Below are 24,554 nucleotides of genomic sequence, written 5' to 3'. Positions count from 1 at the left end.
CCGGCCCTCACTGTGGTTTGAGAGTAGGACCTGGACTGAGGGCCACCTGTAGCCCAAGCCAACTGATAGAGGTCATAGGCTGCCCATCACTTTGTTCAAGTCCATTTGAATCTTAAGTTACTAGTTACCTGTTTTATCAAAACTCGTGGGGCACCTAGGTGGCCCAGTCCACCCAGGACTGGGATAAGTGTACAAATTTTGATTTTTTAAAAATATTATTTATTTATTTGACAGAGAAAGAGATCACAAGTAGGCTAGCAGGTGGGGGAAGGAGGAAGCAGGCTCCCTGCTGAGCAGAGAGCCTGATGCGGGGCTTGGTCCCAGAACCCTGAGATCATGACCTGAGCCAAAGGCCGAGGCTTAACCCACTGAGCCACCCCGATGCCCCCAAATTTTGATTTTTAACTGAGGTCATGATCTTGGGATCCTGGGATGGAGCCCCAGGTCAGGCTCCCTGCTCAGTGGGAAGTCTGCCTGAGGAGTCTCTCTATCCCTCTCCCTCTGCCCCTCCCCCTGCTCACTCTCTCTCTCTAAAATAATAAATAAATCTTAAAAAAAAAAAAAAAAAAACCTCTTAGCCCTGTAGCCAGTCATCAGACAATGACACTCTTTTGGATAGCAATATTTTGATACAACGAAATTCTAATTCAAATTCTGTTTACAGAATAATGTCTGTCGAAACCTCCCTTGATTCTCTTCTTCTTGTCCCTTGTTCCTCTCCTTTTGTACCACAGACCTTCTGTCATCCCTTACCGATTGTACCATTACTGATATAAGGCTGATAGCATTGTATAATCAGTTCCTAAAAGAAGTTCTTACCTGCACTTTGACCTAGAGTGTAGGTGAAAGAACGCGGCCATGAGCATTCTTTTACTCCTTCGTTGTACACACATAACTGAGTTCCTACTACGGGCCTGGCCCTATACACAGGGATTTGTATTTGGCAGGGACAGACAGGCAAGGAGATAGCACCGATGAGGATTTAATTGGAGTATTTCTACCTAGTGTATTAAGTATACACACAAAGTCCATTAAGCACTAGTGAGGAGAGTGGGAAGCCTTCCCAGAGAAGCTGAAGCCAAGTGAGAGCTCGCCAGAGAAGAGAGAGAAGCCTGTGTCAGGTAGAGATAGCAGCGGGGCTCAAGCTTTGGTGAAGAGCTGGGGAAATCTTAGAACCTGGAGCATAGGAGGAGACGGATTTAAATGGATACAGCTTTTCTCTGTATCAGTACTTGGACCTCTGGGGTATAGATCCTAGTTCTTTGTTCCTTCTTACTTAAAATTGGTTCTGCAATAGGTTGTTTGGGTCCTTTCTTTCCTTCAGACTACAATTTTCTTAAATTAACATCATTAATGTTTTTCATCCTGTCTTTGAAGTCTCCTTAACTGACTTTGTGTTCTTACTAAATTATTTTATAGTGTGAAGTAACTGTTAGGAATTTCTTCCTGCTCCTTGAGTTGTATTTTCATCTGATAGAGAGAAGGGATCAAAAGATGAGATCTTTGTGTTCTCCCATGCTTTTTCTCTCTTTTTTACCCCGGCTGGTAAGTTTGAATGGTCATCATACATTTCCTTTCACCTTGAACATACCCGGCTAGCTCAGGTCAGATTTTCCACACGTGCTGATATAATGAAGATCACTTTTTGACCTGTTTGTCATGCTGTCTGACAAGAGATTGTTTTCCTTCTTCTAGGCTACAGTTGAGGGCTTTGTTTTGTGGTCCATTCATGTTTGTTGCTATAGCCTGATGTAATGGCCCAAGATATAGGGATATCCCCGAGGGGGAGTGTGGTCTTTGCTAGCATACCTGGACTCCGCCATCTCTCTCCCAAGATTGTGTTAAACGTGCTGCACCACGGTTCATGCTGGATGGTGTGGGGAAATAGGTAGGCCACATATAGTCTGCCTTTAATTCATTTTTCCAATTCTGGTGAATTTCTCTTCCCCGCCCCCCCACCATTCTAGTGAATTTCTAAGAGGCTTTATTTCACTCAGAATCAGCCTTACTACTAACTTTCCATCCTTTCACTCATAAGTCTCCTGAAGCAATTTCCACTGGTCCTAGATCCAAAAAAAAAAAAAGCGCGACAGAGTTTAAATTCCTTCAAGATTGAAAATTCCATGGAATAATTCTCAAGATTCCTACTGATGTAGCTTTTAGAGTAGTGAGGCCTTTTCTTTTGGGCTTCAGAAATTTGTTTCCTCCCTCGACCATGAAATTTTATTTTATTCTAAGACTTCATTTATTTATTACAGAGAGAAAGAGAACACAAGCAAGGGGAGCGGCAGGCAGAGGAAGAGGGGGAAGGAGGCTCCCCACTGAGCAAAGAGCCCAATATGGAACTCAATCCCAGGTCAGCCCAGCCATCCCGAATCTTCAAGTTGCCATGGGGCAGAGAGAATGCTTTTCCTTGTCCTCAAAGGGGTTGATGGGGATGAGAAAGATACATGGAGGAAAGAGAAGTGAATTCTCCCTTTACTCTGTAAATGTCTGGAAGATTTTTCTGCCAGAGGTTTTATCACCCTGCCCAAAGGCCAGAGAACCCCACTGCTCACATAAATTAGCTGAGTTAAGGTAACAAAGATATGATGGGAAGCACTCAAGATCTCTGGGATCATGAGCTGAGCCAAAGGCAAACGATTAACCCACTGAGCCATCCAGGAGCCCCGCCGTGAAGTTTTAAAGCTTAAAATTATTCTTAGCTTATATACATTTCCTTGTTTGGGTGCTTTTGGTGGAATATTTTGCTAGTTTTTAGTAATTTTGCTTTTTGGAGGCTGTTGCTCATTTTGTTAGTTGTTGTGGGAAGGATATTCTGTGGTCTGGTTTTCAGCAATCATCATGACCTGATAGCCAAGGACAGGACCACAAACAACATTACTAGCTCCGAATGATTCTTTTCTAAGGATTCAGCCTTGATTTCTTCGATTTGGAAGTAAATTTGCTTATTGAAGCAATTCAATCAAAATAAGTTTGCTTATTATTTGTTCTAACAGACATAAGGGTACTTATGTTAAGATCATAGCTCATGACCCTAGGAGGTAAAATTGGCCTGCCGGCTTGTGACTTCAAGAGACAATTGTGCTGATCTATGGCCGAAGATTTGGTGAAGGATCGAACTTGGTGTCTGTACCTCCTCTCCATTGCCATGTAGGCAGTTTTCTCTGTTTTCTGTCAATTTTCTATAATTTCCCATCATCATATGCCTGGACAAGTTTGTTTGGCAGCCCTGTCCAAGAAGTCGTCGTGCCTGATCCATGAATCAGTCTGTCTCAGATGCCATGAAAGTAATGTGACTTTGCAAACACCACCCAGTCCCTTAGGACACTTACCACTTTTGGAATGAAAACTTGTATCAGCTCCAGAAACTAGAGCCTCAAACACATATGTAATTGCCCTACTTGGCAGTTCTGTTCTGAATCATCCTTTTTCCATGGCACAGGCTATGTGAGAACTGAATGCACTTGAGAATGAGTGGGTTTGGTGTTTTGCTTTGGTCTTCACTGTGCTTGGCACCATAGCGTGGCTTTCGGTAACACTACCCCACTCTTAACAGAGGGACCTGGAGAGCTCTTGAGTGCTTCCCATCATGTCTTTGTTACCTTAACTCAGCTAATTTATGTGAGCAGTGGGGTTCTCTGGCCTATGGGCAGGGTGATAAAACCTCTGGCAGAAAAATCTTCCAGACATTTACAGAGTAAAGGGAGAATTCACTTCTCTTTCCTCCATGTATCTTTCTCATCCCCATCAACCCCTTTGAGGACAAGGAAAAGCATTCTCTCTGCCCCATGGCAACTTGAAGATTCGGGATGGCTGGGCTGACCTGTCATCCCAGTCTGGGATGCTTAGTTATGTATCCTAGAGTCCTGTTTTTTCCCTCCTCCTGTGGGGAAATGAGCAACTTTATTTGGGGCTGATTTTTTAAAAATGCAAAGTTCAGGAGTTTAAGAAAAAGAATAGAACTTACTGTGGAATGTAGCAGCCATTTGCTATTTCTTTGGTTTTTAGTTGGTTCTTTAAACAGTTTCTTAAATGAATTAAGTGCTGGGGCGCCTGAGTGGCTCAGTGGGTTAAAGCCGCTGCCTTCGGCTCAGGTCATGATCTCAGGGTCCTGGGATCGAGTCCCACATCGGGCTCTCTGCTCAGCAGGGAGCCTGCTTCTCTCTCTCTCTCTCTCTCTCTCTGCCTGCCTCTCCATGTACTTGTGATCTCTCTCTGTCAAATAAATAAATAAAATCTTTAAAAAAAAAAAAAAAAAAAATGAATTAAGTGCTGACAAGCCTTTGCCCCTGGGGGACCGTATTATTACCTCAAATTCTCACATACTTTTTACAAATAAAAGTATCATATAATTATATTCTCCTCTTCCTCTTCTTTCTTCAAATCTGGAGACAACTAGTTAATTTTGAAACTGCCAGAGAGATTATTTCAGTGTTATACTGCACCTCTGGGAGAAGAATGGAATCTTTTCGTTTTGTCCATATGCTGACAAAAATCTCCTAATTTCAGAGGGCAATGATGTCACCAGCTAATGAGCAAAATATTTCTTACTAAACAGATGAGTCCTTCCCTGATTCCTTTGTGAAATTTAAAAAAAAAAAAAAAAAAACCCACAATGTGTTTCATATTGTCTGTAGTTACTCTGACAACTCATAAACACTTCAAAATGTAATTCTGACTTCTTTGGCAAGTGAGACTAATTTTCTTCGTAAACACAACGAAAACACATTAAACTGATGGCTGGACCTGGAAGACCCCTGCCATGAGCCGGTCACCGATGACAGTCCTCGGTGCTGGTCTGGAATGTCCCCTAGCCAAAGCCAGTGTGCTGCCCCCGAGGTAGGGAGTGATCTTGAAGGCATCACTTTTGGACCAGTGGAGGCTGATGAGGCATGTTGGAGAGATGATGAAATCAAGCTTGGAGAGAAGGAGGGCCGGAAAGTTGCTGATTTGTGTCACATGCTGCTTAGCAGGGCGGCAATAGCCCCTGAGCAGGATCTCTCTTTGCCTGTCCAAAAAGGCAGGCATCTAAGGTCAGGGGAACAAAGAAGTGAGCCTCAGGGCCATCTAAACACTGGCCTTTTGGCATCCTGAAGGAGCCCAGAAATGCCCCCCACACTCATGGAGGTGCCCTTCCCCTTAATGCAACATGCCTTAGTTTCCCCAGCCAAAGGTGAGGTTCTCTCACTTCTGAATGTCTGTGCCTCTTTGTTCTTCTTCCGCATCTAACACGGCTGCTTGTGCTTATCAAATCTCTGGGGGCTCCCTGTGCCCCCAGGTACCTAGATTAGAATCTTTGCAGGCCCAGGTGGAGGAGGCTCACTCCTATTTTGGTTCCTTGCTCTTTCTTACACCTTGAATCAGTGGGTCCGTCCATTGATTTCAACCAGGAAATACCTGTTTATCACAAACCCAGGTCCTATTTTAATTGTCTCAGTGTAAAAGAATATTGTAATGCTCAGTGTTGGCCATTGTGTGAGGAAGTGGGCACTCTTTTCTCCGCGTCTAAGATGTTATGTATTTATTTATTTATTTAGCGTGCACACAAAAGTTTGGGGGAGAGCAGAGGGAGAGGGAGAGAATCTCAAGCAGATTCCCAGCTGAGTGAGGAGCCGGACACGGGGCTTGATCTCAAGACCCTGAGATCACCACCTGATCCGAAATCAAGTGGACACTTAACTGACTGAACCACCCAGGCACGCCTGAACCACTCTTTTTATCCTACTTATGAGGTTTAAAAATAATATAGTGTACAGTGTTTCTCCTGTGAAAAGTATTAATATATATTTTAAAGGATTTAAAGCTATGTGTGTTTTTTCACCCAAAAATTCCATAATCTATCTTTTTTTTTTTTTCTAAAAAAGAATGTGTTAGATGTGTTAGAAATTTTACAACAGACTCTTCATTGGAGTGTTGTTTATGATATTACAAAATTGGAAACATGTCTATGTCCATTGATTCAGGGTGTTAAAAAAATCATGGCTTGCTTCTGTGAATACTAATGAATCATGACTATTTTGTATTTTATTTGTTGGACATTTGTTGACATGAGAAAATGTTCAAAACGTATTAATAGAAAAAGCAGATTTTTAAAACAGTTTGAACAGTATCCATTGAGAGCTCCAAGGTTTCTCTATGAGAGAAAACTTTAGAGGCAGTGATGGAGCTCAAAGAGGGTCATGGCTCTCAGTAGGCACTTGTTTCTACGTACTGTGTGTTCACGTGAGGCCGGCTCTGGGGACCCGGAGAGTGACTGTGAGTGTGGGAGGTGGAAGAGCTGAAGATCACAGAGTCATCCTTTTTTGTAAATACAACACAAAACAGACATAGAAACCTAAGGGTGTCTAGTGGGGAGGGTGCACACATGCACATGTGTGTGTGTGTGTGTGTGTGAGAGAGAGAGAGAGAAAGAGAGAGAGAGAGAAAAGCAGGGGATATAAGCCAAAATACAACTATTTTTTAAAAGATTTTATTTGTCAGAGAAAGAGAGCACAAGCAAAAAGAGCAGCAGGCCAAGGGAGAAGCAGGCGCCCCATGAGTAAGGAGCCTGATGCGGGACTCGATCCCAGGACCCTGAGGTCATGACTAGAGCCGAAGGCAGACGCTTAACCAACTGATCTTTTCTATCTGAGTGTGAGAGGGTGTAGGTGATTTCTTTTTCTCCTTCTTCTGTATCTGCATTTTCCACATTTTCTAATTAAAAGTATATCACGTATAACCAGAAATAAACATTATTGAAGTACAGTTACAGAAACAAGTAGCCCAGTGCCCATTGTCTTCATGAAGTTTAGTGAAGGACGGAGTCATGCAGAGATGACCATATTCTGGGTTGAGTCCTATGACTGTGTGTGCCCTGCAACCACACAGCCCATTTCCTGGGCATGTGATACAGAGACTGAATGTTGAAGGATGGGTAGGAGCTAGAAGAGTAGATAGGATGGGCAGAGATGTTCCCAGAAAAGGAATCCACCAGTGCAAAGGTGTGCAGGCAAATGAGAGAGAAGAGTATTTGAAGGTACTCTGAGGAAGTCAAAGGATGAGAACCGGATGCTCCGAGAGGCCTTTCCACGCAGTATCTGCAGAGAGTCGCACACAGAAACCAGAAAGCAGGACAGGACTCTAACCATGCAGAGTCCTACGCTCCACAATAAGGCATTTGGACTTTACTCTGAGGACCTAACCAACAGTTCCTTAGAGTAGCCATCAGATGCTCAAACCTGTCCTCCAAAAATTTGCACACTTCTTGTGTGTTAAGTTCAAACCCACTACCCAGAGAACAAGACCAGCGATGTCCCTTCTTCATAAAGTGTATTCCCCAGTTTCCATCTGCCCTCCACCAGGAGGCTTCCCGGGGTGGCCTGGCCCAGCCTAGTCCTTCACGTATCCCACAGTTTACTCAGATACCGTAGATGAGCCTGGGAATGATGGGCTTGGAGGGAGGGGTCTCTCCCCCACACTCCTCACAGAACCTGGGGCAGCCGGTGTCTGGCTTCTTGTGCATCTCGCACTGACACCATTGCCCACCGGACTTGAGGCCTCAAATTCAAGGTCTCATTTTACCTTCTCAAGTGTTCTGGGAGTCTTATCACGCCCTGTTTTATAAATGAGAGAAATTAAGACACACACAGTTCACAAGTGGCATAAAAGGGACCTGAGTTTGGCTGTGCCAGATTCCAGAGTTCTGGCTCCTAATTCTGCTCACAATCTTCTCTGCATCTAAACAATCTGTTTGGGGCACCTGAGTGGCTCAGTCAGTTAAGCCTCTTCCTTCAGCTCGGGTTATGATCTCAGGGTCCTGGGATCGAGTCCTGCGTTTGGCTCCCTGCTCAGCCAGAAGTCTGCTTCTCCCTCTGCCTCTGCTGCTCCCCCTACTTGTGCCCTCTCTCCCTCTCTCGCTCTGTCAAATAAATAAATAAACCCTTTAAAAAATAAATAACCTCTTCAGACCCAGCCTCAGATGTTGGCCCTATCATTAGCTTTCACATCTTTTCTTTGCCTTTGCTATGTACACAACACCTAGAACAGCAGTTTCTAAGCAGTAAAGTAGGTCTTGCTTGAATTCCCATCAGTAATAGACCACAGCTGTAATACGCGCTTACTGAGTTCCACTTGACTGGACAGACACAATTTTTAAAACAACTGCTTCAAGATTAATGTTATCAGATGAAATTTGCATAGAGGACTACCAAGACCCATAGAAGTGAAGTGATTCACTAAAGGACTTGGAAATTGAAACCCAGGTTGTTCCAGCTCCAAAGGCTTTTGGCTTTCCTCTTCCTTTTACCCGACTCCCATTGGGGCATAATATGTTTTCTTCGTTTGGATCAAGTAACCAGGAAATTCAACCAAGGACTTCTGATGACAGTTTTAAGGAACTCTAAGAGTAACGTCGCGTCCACTGTGGTTGGCGATCTTGGGTGAAGAAAGTGCCCGTGCAGGTTGGGGGATCTGGGAGCAAAACCATGAAGTTTCACATTCTGTGTCTGCCATTTACCATCTGTGAAATTGGGTTAAATGTGTCAATACTAGCATGGTACCTAGAAAGTATGAGCATGCAGTAAATAGGGGTGTTGGAAGATTAATGTCAGAAGAGCACCTGCCGCTGTTTGGGGCACGTGTGGGCCCCCAGAAGGCAGGGGGGAAGGGAGGGTCTATGAAACCGGAGAAGATGTAGGGGAGAGGACTGGCAGAATAGGCAGCAAAGGGAAGGTATAGCACACCCTTGTGGAGAGAAATAATAGAAAAAAGTCTGTTAGGGGCAGCAGGAGACACTTCTGGGGAAGAAAGAAAATTGGGGGAGAGGGAAATTCATGCAGTTCTTGCTGAAGACTGAGAGATGCCAGAAGGGCCTAGGAGAAGGGGATGGGGCTCTGGTGCTCTGTGGCACAGCCTGGGACCTCTGCCTGGTAAAAATTGTGTGTGTGTGTGTGTGTGTGTGTGTTGGTGTCCTACCAAGAGAGGCAACTTTGCATCATACATAAATAAAGGCCCACACGAGGAGAGAGGCACCTAGGACTGGGCAGCTCGGGTCGCTCAGCGGGAACACATGACTCACCCGACTGCGTGACTTTACTCCTGAAATCCTGACAGGACTTGCACCCCGTGCCTTGGAGACTTCATGCAGGTTTTCAGTCCTGTCTTGTTAGGTGACATTCTGTTTTAGTAAGAGCATGTGCCCGTGGCTCCCCAGACACCCCTGAGAAAGTGAAATGATCATCTTGTGACCCAGTCCCTGTGCACACATTTCTAGAATGTAAGAGAACTCCGCCACTCTGAGGTGATCATTGAAACAATTTGGTAGGACAGTTTTAGAAGCATCACTGGACAGGCAGTATCCTGCATTTACTTGAGTAGTTTAAATAGAAAAAAAAAAAAAAAAAAAGAGTGGGGTGTGACAACTCAGGAGAAAACCAAAATCGCAAGTTTTAATTCAGCAGTGTCAAAAATAGCCATTGGAAGGTGTCTATTTTCAATTGTGACTACTCCCTTCAGGGGGTGTTTGGAAGAATATCTGCGAGAGAGAGATCTTTTTTAAGTTCAGTCACTTGTGAGGGTTCGTCCTTGTCCCGGATTTGCTCAGATTCCCGCGTTCTTTCTCTCTCTCTCTCTCTCTCTCTCTCTCTGGAATTCCATAGACAGTAATTAAGGAACTGGAGGCCAGCGGGAGGTCAGGGAGCCTTCGTCAGTGAAAACAGGGATTGTTTGCCACGTACAACACTCCCTTTTTTCCTGGTGGTGAATAGGAGATTTGCTTAGAGCCGATGACTTATGCCTTTCTTACAAGTTATGCAGTTAGCAGGGAAGCGGGGAATCAGGCGGCAGGCAGAAAGCAGCTAATTGAATCCAGTGTCTTCCCTTTTCCCTCCTTCGGATACTAATCTGTGCTGGTGGAGCCTGTCCGATCATGTAACTCCAAAGGAACATGTTTGAGGAGTGCCTCACGCTCACTCTGAGATTACAGAGCTGACGGAGCCACAGTGAAGCCGCTGTCCGCGGGGAGGGGGCGGGGGTGCTCCGCGTCCCCCGCACGCCTGCTCCATGCCGAAGCCGGTAAGTCCGCCGGCTGCGTTCCCCGCGAGGGGGCAAATGCGCTTGCTGCCGCTGCAGGGAGAGGCTTTTCGGGTGCTCCTGGCTCTGATGGCTTTCCTCTTTTCTATGCACATTCTTGGCGATGGGTCCTTCTCTCCTTCCCGGCTGTGTAACCCTGAGCACTCTTTTCCTAGCATGCTCACCCAAGATGAAGATGTAACGTTGGGGGGAGAGGAGTGAATATTCTTTTCGAGAATGAAACCACTCTCAAGAGATTGAGTGTACGTGGTTGGAGCTCAGCTGTCATCCGTGGAGGCTTTCAGTGTGGAGGGCTTGACTGCAGACAGGCTTGCATGATCCATCGGCTTCCTTTCCTTCTCTTAAGCTTCATGCCACTGGCAGTACGGATCTGGGAAGTGGAAGCATCTGTGTCTGGTTATGCACCCGGTTAACCAGGAGCCGTTGTGTGCATTTCATAAGCAAATTCGTTTCCAGTTTCAGGATAGGTTCAGGAATACTTGAATATCTCATGGTGTTATGTGTGTGGCTGCAGGGCACATACACGGACTTAGTCTGGCTGTTAATTGGGACAGTGCGCTGAGTGTTTGGAGATGGGGAAGCAAGCTGAGTGTATTTCTGCAAAAGGCAAAGTTGTACGTTATCCTGTGCCCAGCGTGGTCTAGAGCAGTCCCCGAAAGGGTTCTGGTTGCTCTTTGCAAGTTCAGTTTAACTTCTATTATGGAACAGTGCTCCTGTGCCTGCAGGACGGTGCTCTGTGGCTTTTGGAAAGCATTTGTCACAGCGTGTCACAGTTGCAAGAAATGTTTTTTGTTGTTTTTTGTTTTTTTAAAACTGGGTCCAGTGAAGTATCTATTTGTTACCGACTTTCAGTGAAAGGCTTGAGAGTGAGGAGATGCTTTTCATTTGCTATCTACAGATGCTATTAATTGTGCTCCTTTTTCCTGATGATCCTCAGTGTAGCTGCGTTACGAAAAGTTCTCCACGCTGGCTCCATGTCTTTCCTATTAGAACATTGCAGATGTGTCAAGGACGCACATGTTCCAAAAGAATCTGAGAAGGAAGCAGGCTCCACCCTCCTTCGCCTGCCAAGTGGGCCCCATAGGTTCCTGCTTCAGCACCCTGGCAGGCAAATGGTGTACTATCTCTTTAAAGAGGCCATAGTTTTGTGCCTTGGCTTGGTCAATTTGTTATGGTTTAAAACTGTGGAGCCAGCTGTCTGCAATCTGATGTCATGTTGCCATGGAAACCAGAAATGAAACACTTAAGCATTCACCACAGAATTACTACATATAGCATTAGCCAAAGTAATTAAAAGTTGAGCCATATGAGATTTCTGGTGGAAAAATCTGCCAGAGAGAGGCTGAAAATCCAGTGTTTCTATTTACCATAATGTAAATCCACTTTTTTCCACATTCTTCAGTGGAATACGTTAATGGCCTTTTACGACTCAAGTTCAGAGGTGGGGAGTTTTCTGCAGATGAGTTAGTTTTCACCTTCTCATTTAAACGATGATCAAATTAAAGTTTACTTTAGTCCTCTGACCTGGGGCAGGACAGGAAGAGGAGGAGATACTGTGTCTTGTTACAACGTGCATAAACATAGGTATTTCTTCACTTGAGTTTATTTAAAACCTGTTTCCTAGTAGTTCTGTTTAATTCTAGGAGCCTATTTCTTGGAATCAACCATTCATTTTATATGTAATGCAGATTTCCCTCATCTTTTACCAAAGTTCCTCCAGGTGTGAAGATCTCACACATGCTCTTCTTAATTAAATAGTTACTTTTAAATTCTTACACTGTCATCTCTGCAGGTGTAATTTCTGAATAAAAAGACATGACAAGGGGCACCTGGGTGGCTCAGTGATTTAAGCATCTGCCTTCAGCTCAGGTCATGATCCCAGGGTCCTGGGATCAAGCCCTGAGTCGGGCTCCCTGCTTAACGGGGATTCTGCTTCTCACCCTCCTTCCCACTCATGTTCTCTCTTGCTGTCTCTGTCTCTCAAATAAATAAATAAATAAAAACAAGGCATGACAAGTTATTTTCAGTATTTGGGAAGTGGTGTGTGCTTATTTAAAAGGAGTAACATGAAATGAGGAATTTAAGCTTTAGTTTCCAGTTCAGAAGAAATGAAAGCCTTTTACAGAGTCTTTATGTTAAAACAGCTGGAGAGAACTTTTTAAAAGGCAAATATTTGACAACTCCTTTTCCTCTGGACTCAGAAGGAAGTGAGAAGTCAACACCTCTCTATCAATAAAAAGTAACCTTGGGCTACACCTGTTTAACTCCAGTGACTTCTAGGCTGATTCAAGAGAGGTTATATCTTGATTGACTTTGGTTTTCTCTTACATTTTTCTTCCTATACATTGTGCTCCATCTGCCTTGTTTAGTGTCCAAACCATGATAATGAAAAGTTACTGGTTGCTATGATTTGTGACTTGTCAGTAGCAAACACCCCTAAAACCTTCATGTTTTTAAGAAAATAAAAGAAGTTAGTTCAAAGTTCTAAAGAGCTCCTATTTCTCAAAAATAGATGGAACATGTGAAAGCAATTAAACAAGTACCTGGAATATGTTATTTTTCACCATGGTGAATCAGGACAGAGGAAAGTAGGACTTGGGGAAGGGATCTTTGCTTTTAATTCTGTTGTACTAGTTTAACTACTTTATTTCTTCCTCAAAAGTTCCCTCAGGTGGCATGTTTCCTACATATGATTTGTCTTTGTGGTATGCACAGGCACACACAGCCCCCTCCCCACCCCCAGCCAGCAGCAGTAACAACCCCCAGACCAGGTACGAGATACGCACACTACTGATACTCATTCTCTAGTATAGCTTCCTGTGTCTTGATTATAAACAACCTGTGCTCACTGCATTTTTCATTTGACTTCAGACTTTAATTCTTATTTATTTATTTTTACTTCAGAATTTTTTAATGTGACAGTTACATACATATTCTAGGTTTGTCTAGGTTTGTCCCCTATAATGTTGATTCTCCTTCTGTTAGAATTGCTTAGCTTTTGAGAGCCATCAAGAAGGCAGAATACTTTAGATGTTTCTGTGTAATTCCAGGCACTATGGTTTTGCTCAGGTGCTGATTACCCAGAATGAGGCCTCTCCCAGTTCTCGTTGCTCTGGTTGACCGCTCTGACCATTTTCATCACATATTGACAGTTAAACCAAATAAAAATGAAATTCAAACCAAACTATACCATTAGGTATCAGAAGCTGTACTTTCTGTTTCATTTTAATTGTTTACATTGTAAAGTTTTAGACCAAACAGGTTAAACCTCATTGCCAGCACGTGGTTCCATTTCTCTTCTGTATGCCCAGCTAAGCAGTAGTTCACTCTAATTCCGAAATGGAGATGCAACATCTCATCAAGGAGTTTTTGAAAAATTGAATATACTTCACGGAAGGGAAGCCAGAGTAATCACCCCTGTCCAGATGACTTGCCATTTCTGGGTTATCATAATTTTTCTTCAGTGGGTGAATGGTTTGCTTATAGTCCTGCAGTCAGAAAGTACAATGGCCCTATGCTGGAAGCTCCAGGGTGAGAACAGAGGCCAGGAAATGGGTTGTATTATGCCTTACGTAGTGCCACAGTGCTACAGAAATATTTGTGGACTCACAACATGCTGCACCATTTAATGCATAGAATCTCCACCTTCTTTACCCTCGAACCACTGTTCTCTGCTCATCCTCGTGTACCTGTTCTATTGTCCATTTCTTGTGCGTACTGGGGTGGGGGAGGGTGGCAGTAGCTTCCTCTTAAGCCCGTTGTTCAGAGGGGTGGATTTTATTTTGCTTTGTGTTGTTTATAGGAGGCATTTCTGCCCTTACTATTTCTGTGAACTAGGTTTGAGGAAACGGAGGGAAGGGTGTTGCCAGGCCGTGTGGGATGGGTTAGGGCGGCTGGCGGGCTGCCCTGGGTGCGTGGAGGCCGCACGCTCCCGCCAGCCCTGCGCTCCTGGGAACCCCGGAGCCCCCGGCCCAGGCAGCACCGCCCCTGGAGCCCTGGATTGCTTTTGCTTTTTCACATTTTGAGCAGATAAAACAGAGGAAGCTGCATATTGAATGCTCGAGCTGACTTGGAACCAAAACCCTCATTTGGTTCACAAGGAAAGGATTGTTTTCACTGGGGTCACTGCTGTGGAGAGATTTTTTTTTCCTCTCTGTAATGTTTGATACTTGAGGGAAAACAGCTGGGTTGAGCATACTTGAATCGCTGCAAAAATGAAATGGGATGCTGGGGAATATGCAGTGTACTGTATGGCTGAAAAGGTCAGCTTTTTCCCTTGTCCCTCGCAGAGGAATGCGGGGTCTGTCCTCAGGCTCGCCCTTCGTGAGCGCTCAGAAGGAGCCGGGAGAGGCGGAAGGCATGGCCGAGGTGTGGCAGGCCTGCCTGGCGAGTGGCACGGAAGGCGGCTTTTTGCCTCTCTTCCCTTTTCCTGCCCTGCTGTTTTTGATTTGGGGGGGGGGGGGGCTGGAACAAGTCAACAGAACTTGAGTTTGGAGGAGGAGTAGCTGATGACCACATTAAGCAGTCGTGATGGGCCAGACAGATGAGAGCCAGGCCCAAAGCGCACAGCAGGGGGGCTGGAATGACCAGGCCAGCCTGGCAGAGGGCGCCCTTTCCAAGTTCTTCTAAAGGAGGCCTGGGCAGCTGCTGAGACAGACATGACCTATGCCAGTCCAGGGCCCCGGGGTGTGTCCTGGCGCCCCGGGGCCAAGGATGAGGCCCCGGGCAGCTTCCTGAAGTGTGTGGGGGGGCAATTGGAGGGTCCCCCCTAGACACAGCCGCACTGCTGCTGGAGCTCAGGCTGGCACGAGAGACCAGGCTGCCCCCCGCCATGGGCCACCAGCGCAGAGGGCTCTGAGGCAGTGATCTGATGAACTTCTCCTTTGTTTCTTTGCCAGTCAAGAGAACAATCGGATGAGGAGACCGAGGAGTCGGTGAAGTTTAAGAGGTTACATAAGCTGGTCAACTCCACTCGCAGAGTGAGAAAGAAACTGATCAGAGTGGAAGAAATGAGAAAGCCCAGCACGGAAGGTAAAAAAAAAAAAGGCACGCTCTGCCCTCCCTGCTTGCTCCAAATTAAGTCAGGCAGGGTCAGCTCCTCAGTAGAATCTGATCTCAAGTGGAAGCTGGATTGCGATCTGGCTGAGGCTGCAGAGAGCACCTCAGGTCTGCGTGCAAGCAGGGCGTGGCTCAGCACGTTCCAGATCCTGGCGTCCGGCGGCTGGGGAGGCTTAGTACTGTTCATGTCACGGCGATGGGAAACGGCCAGTGTGGGACAAGGAGGTCTTCGCAAGGTGTGGTACAGCTTTAATGTTGAGTGTACACCCCTGTACATCAACTTTGTAAGTTCTTCCCAGCAGCAGCCTGTGTGGCCGAAGGATGACGGTTCTTGCCCATTGAGTTGATTCCAGATTTGACATTCATCCATCTCAAACAAACATCCAACAATCGAGGCACTTTATATCCTTTCACATCTCCGAGGGATGATTTGTTCTTCCTGTAGAGAGTCTCAAGACTGGGTTCAGATGGGGCTCTAAGGACCTTCCGTTTTAAGTGGGACATAAGAGCTTTATTGCTGGCTGAGCAGCTCGTCAGATGAAGCAGTAATGTCAGGAGAGGCACGAGCGTGGATTTATTGGAGTGGAGAGTTAACCTTTGAAGTGTGATTAGGACAGTTTGAGTCTCACCCGTATTCGTCACTCCCATTGTGAACAGTGTGCATTTGCAGCATCTTGTAAGATTCCCCCAAAAGGATAAAATAAAAGAAGATTTCTTGTTTGGAGGGAACTGGAAAAAGAAAGTACTGGAAAGAATAGACCTTATTTCTTAAAAGCATGTGACTTGTTAAAATGTCATATCTACATTTTGAGGAATTTCAGAAATTTAACATGTAGATTTGAAAATGACCATTGAGAGGCCTTTTTGTCATACATAAATAAAACCAAGGCGTGGAGAGAACTGGGATTTCCCTTGATTTAGGTGAGGGTTTCCTGCTGTTTTTATTGCTGCTTTTAAAATTTGTTTGCTGTAATTATGTATCAGCTTAAATCCTCTAGAGAAATATTGGAGGTGAGGGGATTACTAGGGGAGCGTGGAGGCGAGAAAGGAAAAGAAGGGAGGAGGGGCCCTGAGGGAGAGGTGCTTATGGGCAATTTCACAGAGTTGTGTCGAATTCCAGGTTTCATGGGGTGTCTTCCTGCATGCTAATTCTGCTTGCCTTTGGGTGCAGTGCTGATTTACATTTGGCTGTTTTAACCCCTGCTTGACAGTCGTGGTTTCCACAGTACAGAATATCACCTGATTTCCTATCAACAGCCGCTCTAAATGAAATCGCACACATAGTGTCTGTTGGTCATAGTAAGGAGAACCATAGAGAATTGCCATCATTCAGCCTTGGGCACCCCATTGCCAAAAGTAAATCTCAAATACAGCAAATGAATTGGTGGGTCTTGCCTATCAATGAGGACATGGGAGTGATGTGTGGGGTCCTCCGGACCTGTCCCCAGCTGCCCGTACATGCAGTTTTCCTACCTTTCCTGCTGTCTCTGAGAGACATAGTTGACAAAAGGGAAAAATAGACCCAGGGGGTAGCTGTAGGGTAAAAGTAATAACTACGTGGACCTCTGGCCCTGAACTGTATTTCATGTGGTTATAAACGAGGTGCCACCGGCGGATGAGGGAGGAAATGCGCTTAAGTCCCCTCTAACCTCTGATGTCTGACGAGTCGGGGCACCAGGCTGCCACTGGCTGGGCTTGTCGGCTTTGCCAGGAAAGGTGTCAGGTGTGTGTGCCACTTAGGCCATCTGCTTAGGGCTGCCATGGCTAGACCATAAACTAGAACCGTCGTCCAGATCCTGTGGAGTGGCATTCTCTCTTAGGTTCCTCATTGGCAGAAGAACAGGTACTTGGCTGTTGCTTCTGCAAAGCAGGAAGGAGTCACATTCCTAATAAGCCCTGCCTCACTGCCCCAGGACCTTCAGAGAGTTGAGCCTTTCTCTTCCTACATGTCTGTGCCAATACCAAGTTGTCAGAATGATGATCCGCCTTTGCCAAGGGCATCCTGACTGCCCGCCACTCTTCTGCACACTTTAAGTTTTATGTTCCTTTTAATATGTCATCCTCAACAGCCACCCGAGCTGGGCATCGGTACCATGCTCATTTCACAGAGGAGGGAACAGACACCCCAGGAGGTTAAATCATCAGGGTCACTGGGCGGCTGGCAGAAGGCCCAGAATTAAGTCCAGGCAGCGTGGGCTTCCCTCTGCTCCCACCCCTTCCTCACCCCTCAGCTCTGGAGTCCTACAAGAACCAGGAGAGATACAATCACTCACTTAGTCTCACCCTTGTGACTGATTGTCAAGTCCTTGTCCAGGGCATGGATGACCCTAGACAATAGCGAACCATAGGCCAGGTCAGTGCCCTTCAGCTGCCCTTTATTGTGTGTGTGTGTGTGTGTGTGTTCCCTAAAGCCTATACCTAGCTACCCTCTTCCCTCATTGGCCCAGCTTATATGTGACCCAGGAATGGATCATTAGCTTTTGTACAGTGCTTTTTAGCTTATAAAGTGCCTTCATATATTTCTTTTCATTTAATTTTATTCTCTTCAGTAGCCTTGAAGTATTTCTAGAATAGGCAGACATTTTTACAGGTGAGGAAACAGACTCAGAAAGATAAAATTATTGCCCAAGATCATGGAGATGGTGAGTGGCAGAGTCAGAGCTGGAATTGGGGCATGGATCTGTGTCCTTGGCATTAAGTCACCCCATACCCTAGCCCCATTGCCTTCCGCATTCTGATCTTAGTGAGGAGGCTAGATAAAGGTCATGATGTGAATGACAATGGGGCCTTGCGTGTTGACTGCCATTCTTCCAAAGGATGGTTGTGCTTGGGAGGTGCCAGAATGGGAGCAGCAGTGCTCTAAACCCAAGGAATCAAGTCCAGGCTGGGATTTCAGGCCTCAGGGCCAACCCAGGCAGAATAGGCTCCACCAGGCAAGGCCTGCCCTCAGCACACAGGCTGACGCAGCCACTGGGGAAGAACTGGCCACCTTTCCCTCCAAAGTTCTTACCAAGTGCAGACTTTTCAGAACTAGGAAGCAGAGCTATAGGGACGGACAGATGCATACCAGTTGGTTCCAGACTCACACCTGTCATGGAAGTCTTCGAAGCTTGGATGCCAGCCCTAAAGAGTCCAGAACGTCTCCAGACCACTGTTAGGTAACAGGTTGTTAAAATGGCCAGCAGACCCACCTGAATTCCCCGACACCCCGTCAGACTGTGGGTAGATGAGGGCCTTGCACACCTCCGTGGACACCTGGGCTCAGTGGAAAGCCATGGTCTGTGGTCTGGACACATTTGTAGAGGAGTCTGGGGTGGGCTGCCTCTGCCCCCAGGCATTGCCTCTCATCTTGGCCCCATCTCTTTTTCCCAAGAGTAGAGGGTAGATTTGATCTAGAAGAGATTGCCATGTTTACTTCTCACAGCGAAAGGACACTTGGCCTCCATACCTTGTACGTCAGGTGTCCTGAGGAAAGAGCAGGAGACTTTGCCAATTTTTGTGCACATCTCCTCAGAACCCTAGACTTTTAAACTCTCGTGACAGATCCAGGACTAATCCTCCAGGGAATACAGTTGTGCGGCAGATGATGAAGAGCTCCGAACTGGAGATGGTCTTGAACCCCACCCCCACCACCATCTCCATGACATCAGAATCAACCTTGGGTTATATTTCATAACCACAGTTCTGATTTTCGTGACATTTGCAATAATAACTCCCACCATTTGGAAAAATAGGAAGCCTTTAGAATTTGAAAGGACTGCTGCCAGTCCTCTGCCCTTCCCCTCTCTGCAGTGAGCAGCTCGCTCTGACATCTACCCTTGCACAGCCACCCTCCCCCCCCCCCCCCAGCTGGTGTGTTTAGGGCCATCTCTCTGTTCCAAGGAACTTTTTATTTTTTCCTTTTCATAGTTCAGCTGGTGGAAAGCTGCAGTGTGCAAAAGTTTCCTTATAATTAAAGGGACACAGCCAGTCAGGATCACTACACCCACAGTTTGACCTACTTCTTTTTCACATCTGTTCACATAACACACGCAGGAAAGAACTCTGTTTTCCTGCCAGTGCGTCCAAACCTTTCCACTGGGCTCTGGAGGGCCTGGCTCAGTACCTTGCTCCAGGGAGGGCTCAAGAGCTGGAACCTTGAAACAAAGCGGACCGCCTGCTGCAGTTGCCTGCGTGGCCGGGCCCTCACATGCCCTTCCTGCCTCCAGCAGGCGAGCTGATGGCTGTGTTTGGCTGGAATTACCCGGGCCCCTAACTTTTTGTGCCTGGCTTGTCACCTGGGTACCATTCATCAGTTACATTTGCATGCTGTGACCCTGTCTGGTGTCTTTGCACCCAGACTGCCTTGGTGATTTAAGGACCTCAGTGGCAATAAAAAAAAAAAAAAATCACTGTCAGCCACGTGGTGTTTTTCTGTAAGAAACCAAACCGACTCAACAGCCCTTCAGATTGGGGAAGGAGTCTGAGTCCTAGCTTCTAAGAACTGTGCTTCCCAACTGGGGGAGGGTTATCCAATTTGGAGGGGGAGGAGGAGGGAATTATCTTTAAATTCTCAGGGCTAAGGAGTGCAGTGATCATGACTGACTTGGTTTTTCCAAGTGGCATTTTGAGTAGGTTTCTTAAGGTGTTTGTTCTACAAAGATATTTAAAGGAGAAGGAAACACACCCAGTACCTTTTACCATTAAGCTTATGTGAAACCCTACATTTGCACAGTTTGCTTATTTTTTACATGCATTTATTTGAGCGGGAGCTGGGTTTACGAAGAGGGTAGGCGATCCAGGTAGGGGGTCGCTGCGGCGTTGGTGAGGATTTGTTTATTCTTTGTAGGGCAGGGGCCGTAAGGAAAGGAAAATCTGGGTGAGAGAATGTGGAGGTGTATTTCCAAGAGACCATGACCTCTCTCCCTGTTGCTTTCCCTCCAGGCGGGGAGGAGCACGTGTTTGAGAACTCCCCGGGCCTGGATGAACGGTCGGCCCTTTACTCCGGAGTGCACAAGAAGCCATTTTTCTTTGACGGCTCTCCTGAGAAGCCTCCAGAAGATGAGTCCGACTCTCTCACCACGTCTCCATCGTCCAGCAGCCTGGATACCTGGGGGGCTGGCCGGAAGCTGGTCAAAACCTTCAGCAAAGGAGAGAGTCGGGGCCTGATTAAGCCCCCGAAGAAGATGGGGACGTTCTTCTCCTATCCCGAAGAAGAAAAGGCCCAGAAGGTTTCCCGCTCCCTGACGGAGGGGGAGATGAAGAAAGGGCTCGGGTCCCTGAGCCACGGGGTAAGTACCGACGGCGTCCGCCTCTGTGACAGCCACCGGCGCCGGCACCACCTTCTGGTGTCCCTGGAGGAGGTTCAGAGTGTCCGCAAGCAGATCCGCTTGAAGAAAACGGATACTAATTATTCGTGTTCCCGAGCTCTTCTCTGCCAGCGTCCCTCCAGGAGAGGAGTCCACAGCAGCACGTGCGAGCTGCAGCTGCTCCGGCAGAAACCCAAAGGGGGTGGGGGCTGCGGCGCCCCCAGCAGGCGGGCGCGCGGGCGTCCCGCGGTCAGCGAGTTCAATATCACCTACGTGGTGGAGCGGAGCCTGTACAGCCACCTGAACCTGACCCAGCTAGTGCGGCCGGCCTCAGACAGGACCCTGAGCAAGGCCGAGAGGCAGGACCTGAGGCGCTGCTTGCTGGAGGAGGACGAGGAGACAAAGAGGAAGTGGGCCGCCACGGTGGACCGCTGCACTAAAAGGGTTCTCTTGAGAATCCACCAGAAGTCTGTGAGTCCCGAGGTGGTCGCCGGGACGGCCTTGTCATTTCTGTGAGGTGCAGTCAAGCATTATGGCCTCTCCTCCGTGGGGCCTGGTGCCCTCCCCGCTCTTCTGCTCCCTACTTCATGACTCCAGGCTCCATTCTGCCATCACCTCGCTTTCTAAGCCCGCCTTCTTTTGGCAGTGGCTTCTTTCCCATCTGTCCTCTTGCCGGTTGAAGCTGTTTGATTTCTGATTGAATTAAACACTGAGGCCGATCCAGGGAAGGGCTTGCAGAGCACAGGGCAGGGGTTTGGCCTCCGCTAGGAGCGGCTGTCTTGATTCTCAGCCATCCCATCACTTGACCTCAAAGAAGCTGATGCAAAACAGAAGGATGTTTTGCCCTGAGAAGACACGTTTATTCATTCAGTTAATTGAAACAATAGAATCCAGCTCACGGAAAGATTGTCATCAGCACAATCACCGATTTGGTGATTCGAAAACATTGTCAAGTACATTTCTTTTATTAGTAGCACCAACCAGAAAGTTCTTTGATGTAGAGGGGGAAAAAATATTAGAGCTCTTCTGTTTTGCTTAAAGCTATTTGATGGTCTATCTACTTAAACAGAGGGGTGAGCATTTAGAAATATCTTCCACTGCCCCATGGATTCTTCTGTACACAGCGAGGAATGAAGGACCCACATTCAGAAATGTTGTCCAGTTTTAACTGAATTATTAGAGACCTCGTAAGATTGCTTTTTAGGGCATGACTTAGGTTGAACTTGAGAATATAAGCATTTTCCCCCTGAAGTTCCCCACCCAACGTTTAGCTTGTGCAGGAACCCATATAAAATGGCACAGAATGAGGAGAGCTGTGGCCTTCCTGCCCACCCCCCAGGTCTCCTAGTGCCCTGGTCAATCCACTGGAACTGCTGGCTGCGTTCCCTGGAAGGATCTGACAGAACAAACTGTAGCACAACCTCCCATGCGGACTTCCCTGGGGTTCCTTCTCATTACCCAGACAACTGCTGTAACTTCTGTTCATTCAGTTGAGTTCTTCTTGTGGAAATGGAGACCGATTGGTCCATGCCATCCCTAAAGCAACCTTCCTTGTTCTAAAACAATCCATAGGTCCATCCTAGCCTTGAGGTTTTCCAGATGTTCCCAGATGTGTTGACTTTCTTGTTGGAGCTTATTTTCTGTCTCTTTTCATTCATTCAGATCTTCTAACACTTTAAAACTGTGACAACTTCCCTTCTGGTTCTTTCTGTATGTCATGGCAATAGTTTGTGGTTGGTTCTGTGTTTGTTGTACAACAGAGTTCTCTTTCTCACTTCTTCAGTTCTGACCCACAGATAAATGCTGTGGCGAACCAATCTTGGCATAATTTATTAACCTGAGAGGGGCTCTGCCTAGTTCTTCTGCACATGACTTTGATAGATAAGAGCCACCTCTTCTCTGTTAACTGGTTACTCACCCCCATGAACTTAAATCATGTCATACGGAGAATTTTTCCACCTGGAGTACCTTGAATTCCTCACACGTCCCTCATCTTCATTGCCAGGCTAATAATGTAACTTCTATAAGACTTTCTCAAAGTTATATTTCTAAGATTTGTGCTAATGTAATTGTGGGCCAGTGATTAATTCTTCACTGACCTTGAGTATGGACCTGGGGCAAGTTTCTTTTCAAGCGCTTTTCCTGCCTTATAAATACAGTGGCACTGTGTAAACTCCATCGCAGATGTCACCCAAAGCTGGATATTTGTAAGGTGCTATGAGCCCGAGGTAGTACTGGACAGCTCTAGTACTTGCTGACGTAGGTGTTCAGTGCTGAACTAGAAATCTGCACATACCACTTCAATCTAAGTATCACTGCACAATCAGGGAGACAAAATTTAATTTTCCAATCATTCAAAGAATGTAAAGGGAAATAAGCCTTTTCACAACAGAATTTTGGGGGGTTGTTTGGTTTGGTTTAATGGGATTAACTTCCTTGTTTGGTTTCCGTGAACAGTCTGCCCATCCTTCTTGTCATATCACCTCCCCTTTATCTGAAAGTGCACAGTTTCCCTTACTCTTTAAACTTGATCCTTTTGTCCTTCCAAAAATGCCATATTTGCTTGATGAAACCTCAGGGAAATGATAATGCTGTACATTCACTGGAAATGGTCACCTGTCTTTTTATTTGGTCATTCAGTTTTTGTTTGGGGGAACAGGCATGCATGATACTTTAGAATTTTGTCCATCTTTCAAGTTCAACGCCCCCCATGCCCACCCAAAACATGTTTCCAACTGCATGACCATTCCATCAACTGGCTCTCCTCATCCACAAGCATCTCTCCCAAATTTTCTTATTGTTAGCTATGTAGGAGATGGAGGAACTTAAAACCAAACACCTCACTTAGGTTTCAGTTAATGTAGATTGCCAAAGGCAAAGACTGGTTTACTTTCTTTTACGATCCTCTCCACAGTCTGTGTTCTCCATTGAAGGACTGCTGTTTCGAGAATGACTTGGTATTACAGAAAAAGCTGGAGATTCGTTCAAGCGACATTTATTGTTAGATTCTTTGTCCCTCCTCCACTGATGAAGAGTCTGTTGCAGACACCTTTGCTTATCACTGGGAGAGGTTAGAGTTGGTAGCTAAGAAACCCAGTCCACTCGTCACTCTGAGCTTTTTATTTTAGGAATAAATGCCTACAGCTGGCATACGAAGACACAAATGAGCTTCCAATTTACTGCAGTAAATTTTCCACATGAATTCTTTCTGAGTTATTTCATATGCATCAGAAAGTACATGCTGGGCTCCAGTGTTGCAGTCAATGATGGAACTGAAAGGGAAATGCAGAAGCCATAAAATGATGAGGCATCTGGGCGCCATACTGTATCTGTGAAGCCCTGAGTCACGAGAAAGGAACTAGGAGAAAATCACTGCTTTTGCAGAAATGCAAAAATCTATTTGGAATTAGAAACTAGAAAGGGAAGGTAAACATTAAAAATCAGCCTTGAGTGGTGGCCATAACCTTGCTTGCCAAGTTGGTGGATTTGGTGAGTGTTTTGGAATTAAGCGGTCTTTCTTGTTTTATAGAATAGAATACAGTCAGGTTACTATAAGGGACATCAGATTGCCCATTGATACATTATATAAAATTAGAATTGTGTCCAAGGTATATAACTTAAAACAGCAATGGCAGCTTTGGTGAAGGAGAAGGACAGTCGTGTGGCCTCCTGAGTTGGGTTATCCCGGATGTCCCCTGCCACCTTCTGTGTCTCCTGGCCCCTGACTGCCATGCCTGGCAGCTCTCACTTCTTGGTCTATTCCTAGGAATAGAAGCTCCTAGAATGTGAGGCCCTGAACTGAGCTTCAGTCCTTTGTTTGCATATTTAGAACATGACTGAGCCTAAACCAGAGTATGCTAACTGCCGGGACAGACTCCCAAATCCTCACGGCAGCCGTGGGAAGTGGAAGCCCAGCATTCACACAGCAGGTCTGCTCCTCTGGGGCGAAGCAGAGGTCCGAGAGTCTGCTTGAAGTCCTTTGCCTGTCACGCAGCCAGGAAGCGGCAGGACCAGGACCATCGATGAGATTCCAGAAACCGTGGCATTTTTCTTCCTGGACCTTTCTGCTTTCTTCACTCAGTTACTATATATCTCAAGTGTATTTATTCTAAACAGGCAATGTTTATAGTCTACATT

General features: G+C 46.2%; 1 protein-coding gene across 8 annotated transcripts in view; it reads left to right on the top strand.

Annotated features, from left to right (window-relative positions):
- The window catches only part of SASH1 (SAM and SH3 domain containing 1), a 309,529-nt gene that overhangs the window by 254,582 nt on the left and 30,393 nt on the right, over window positions 1–24,554 (top strand). For 4 of the 8 annotated variants that reach the window (XM_059177298.1, XM_059177296.1, XM_059177297.1 and 1 more), the window contains 2 exons: window positions 14,970–15,102; window positions 20,053–20,888. In XM_059177298.1, the coding sequence (XP_059033281.1) occupies window positions 14,970–15,102; window positions 20,053–20,888 (969 nt within the window). Of the gene's footprint in view, window positions 1–9,898; window positions 10,054–14,969; window positions 15,103–20,052; window positions 20,889–24,554 lie in introns of those variants that run through there. The other 4 variants (XM_059177300.1, XM_059177299.1, XM_059177303.1 and 1 more) reach the window with 3 other exon arrangements.

Source organism: Mustela lutreola, chromosome 6 (genome assembly GCF_030435805.1).
Source record: "Mustela lutreola isolate mMusLut2 chromosome 6, mMusLut2.pri, whole genome shotgun sequence".
Classification (NCBI taxonomy): domain Eukaryota; kingdom Metazoa; phylum Chordata; class Mammalia; order Carnivora; family Mustelidae; genus Mustela; species Mustela lutreola.
Note: the sequence above shows the minus strand (reverse complement) of the source record. Positions and strands in the feature narration are given on the sequence as shown.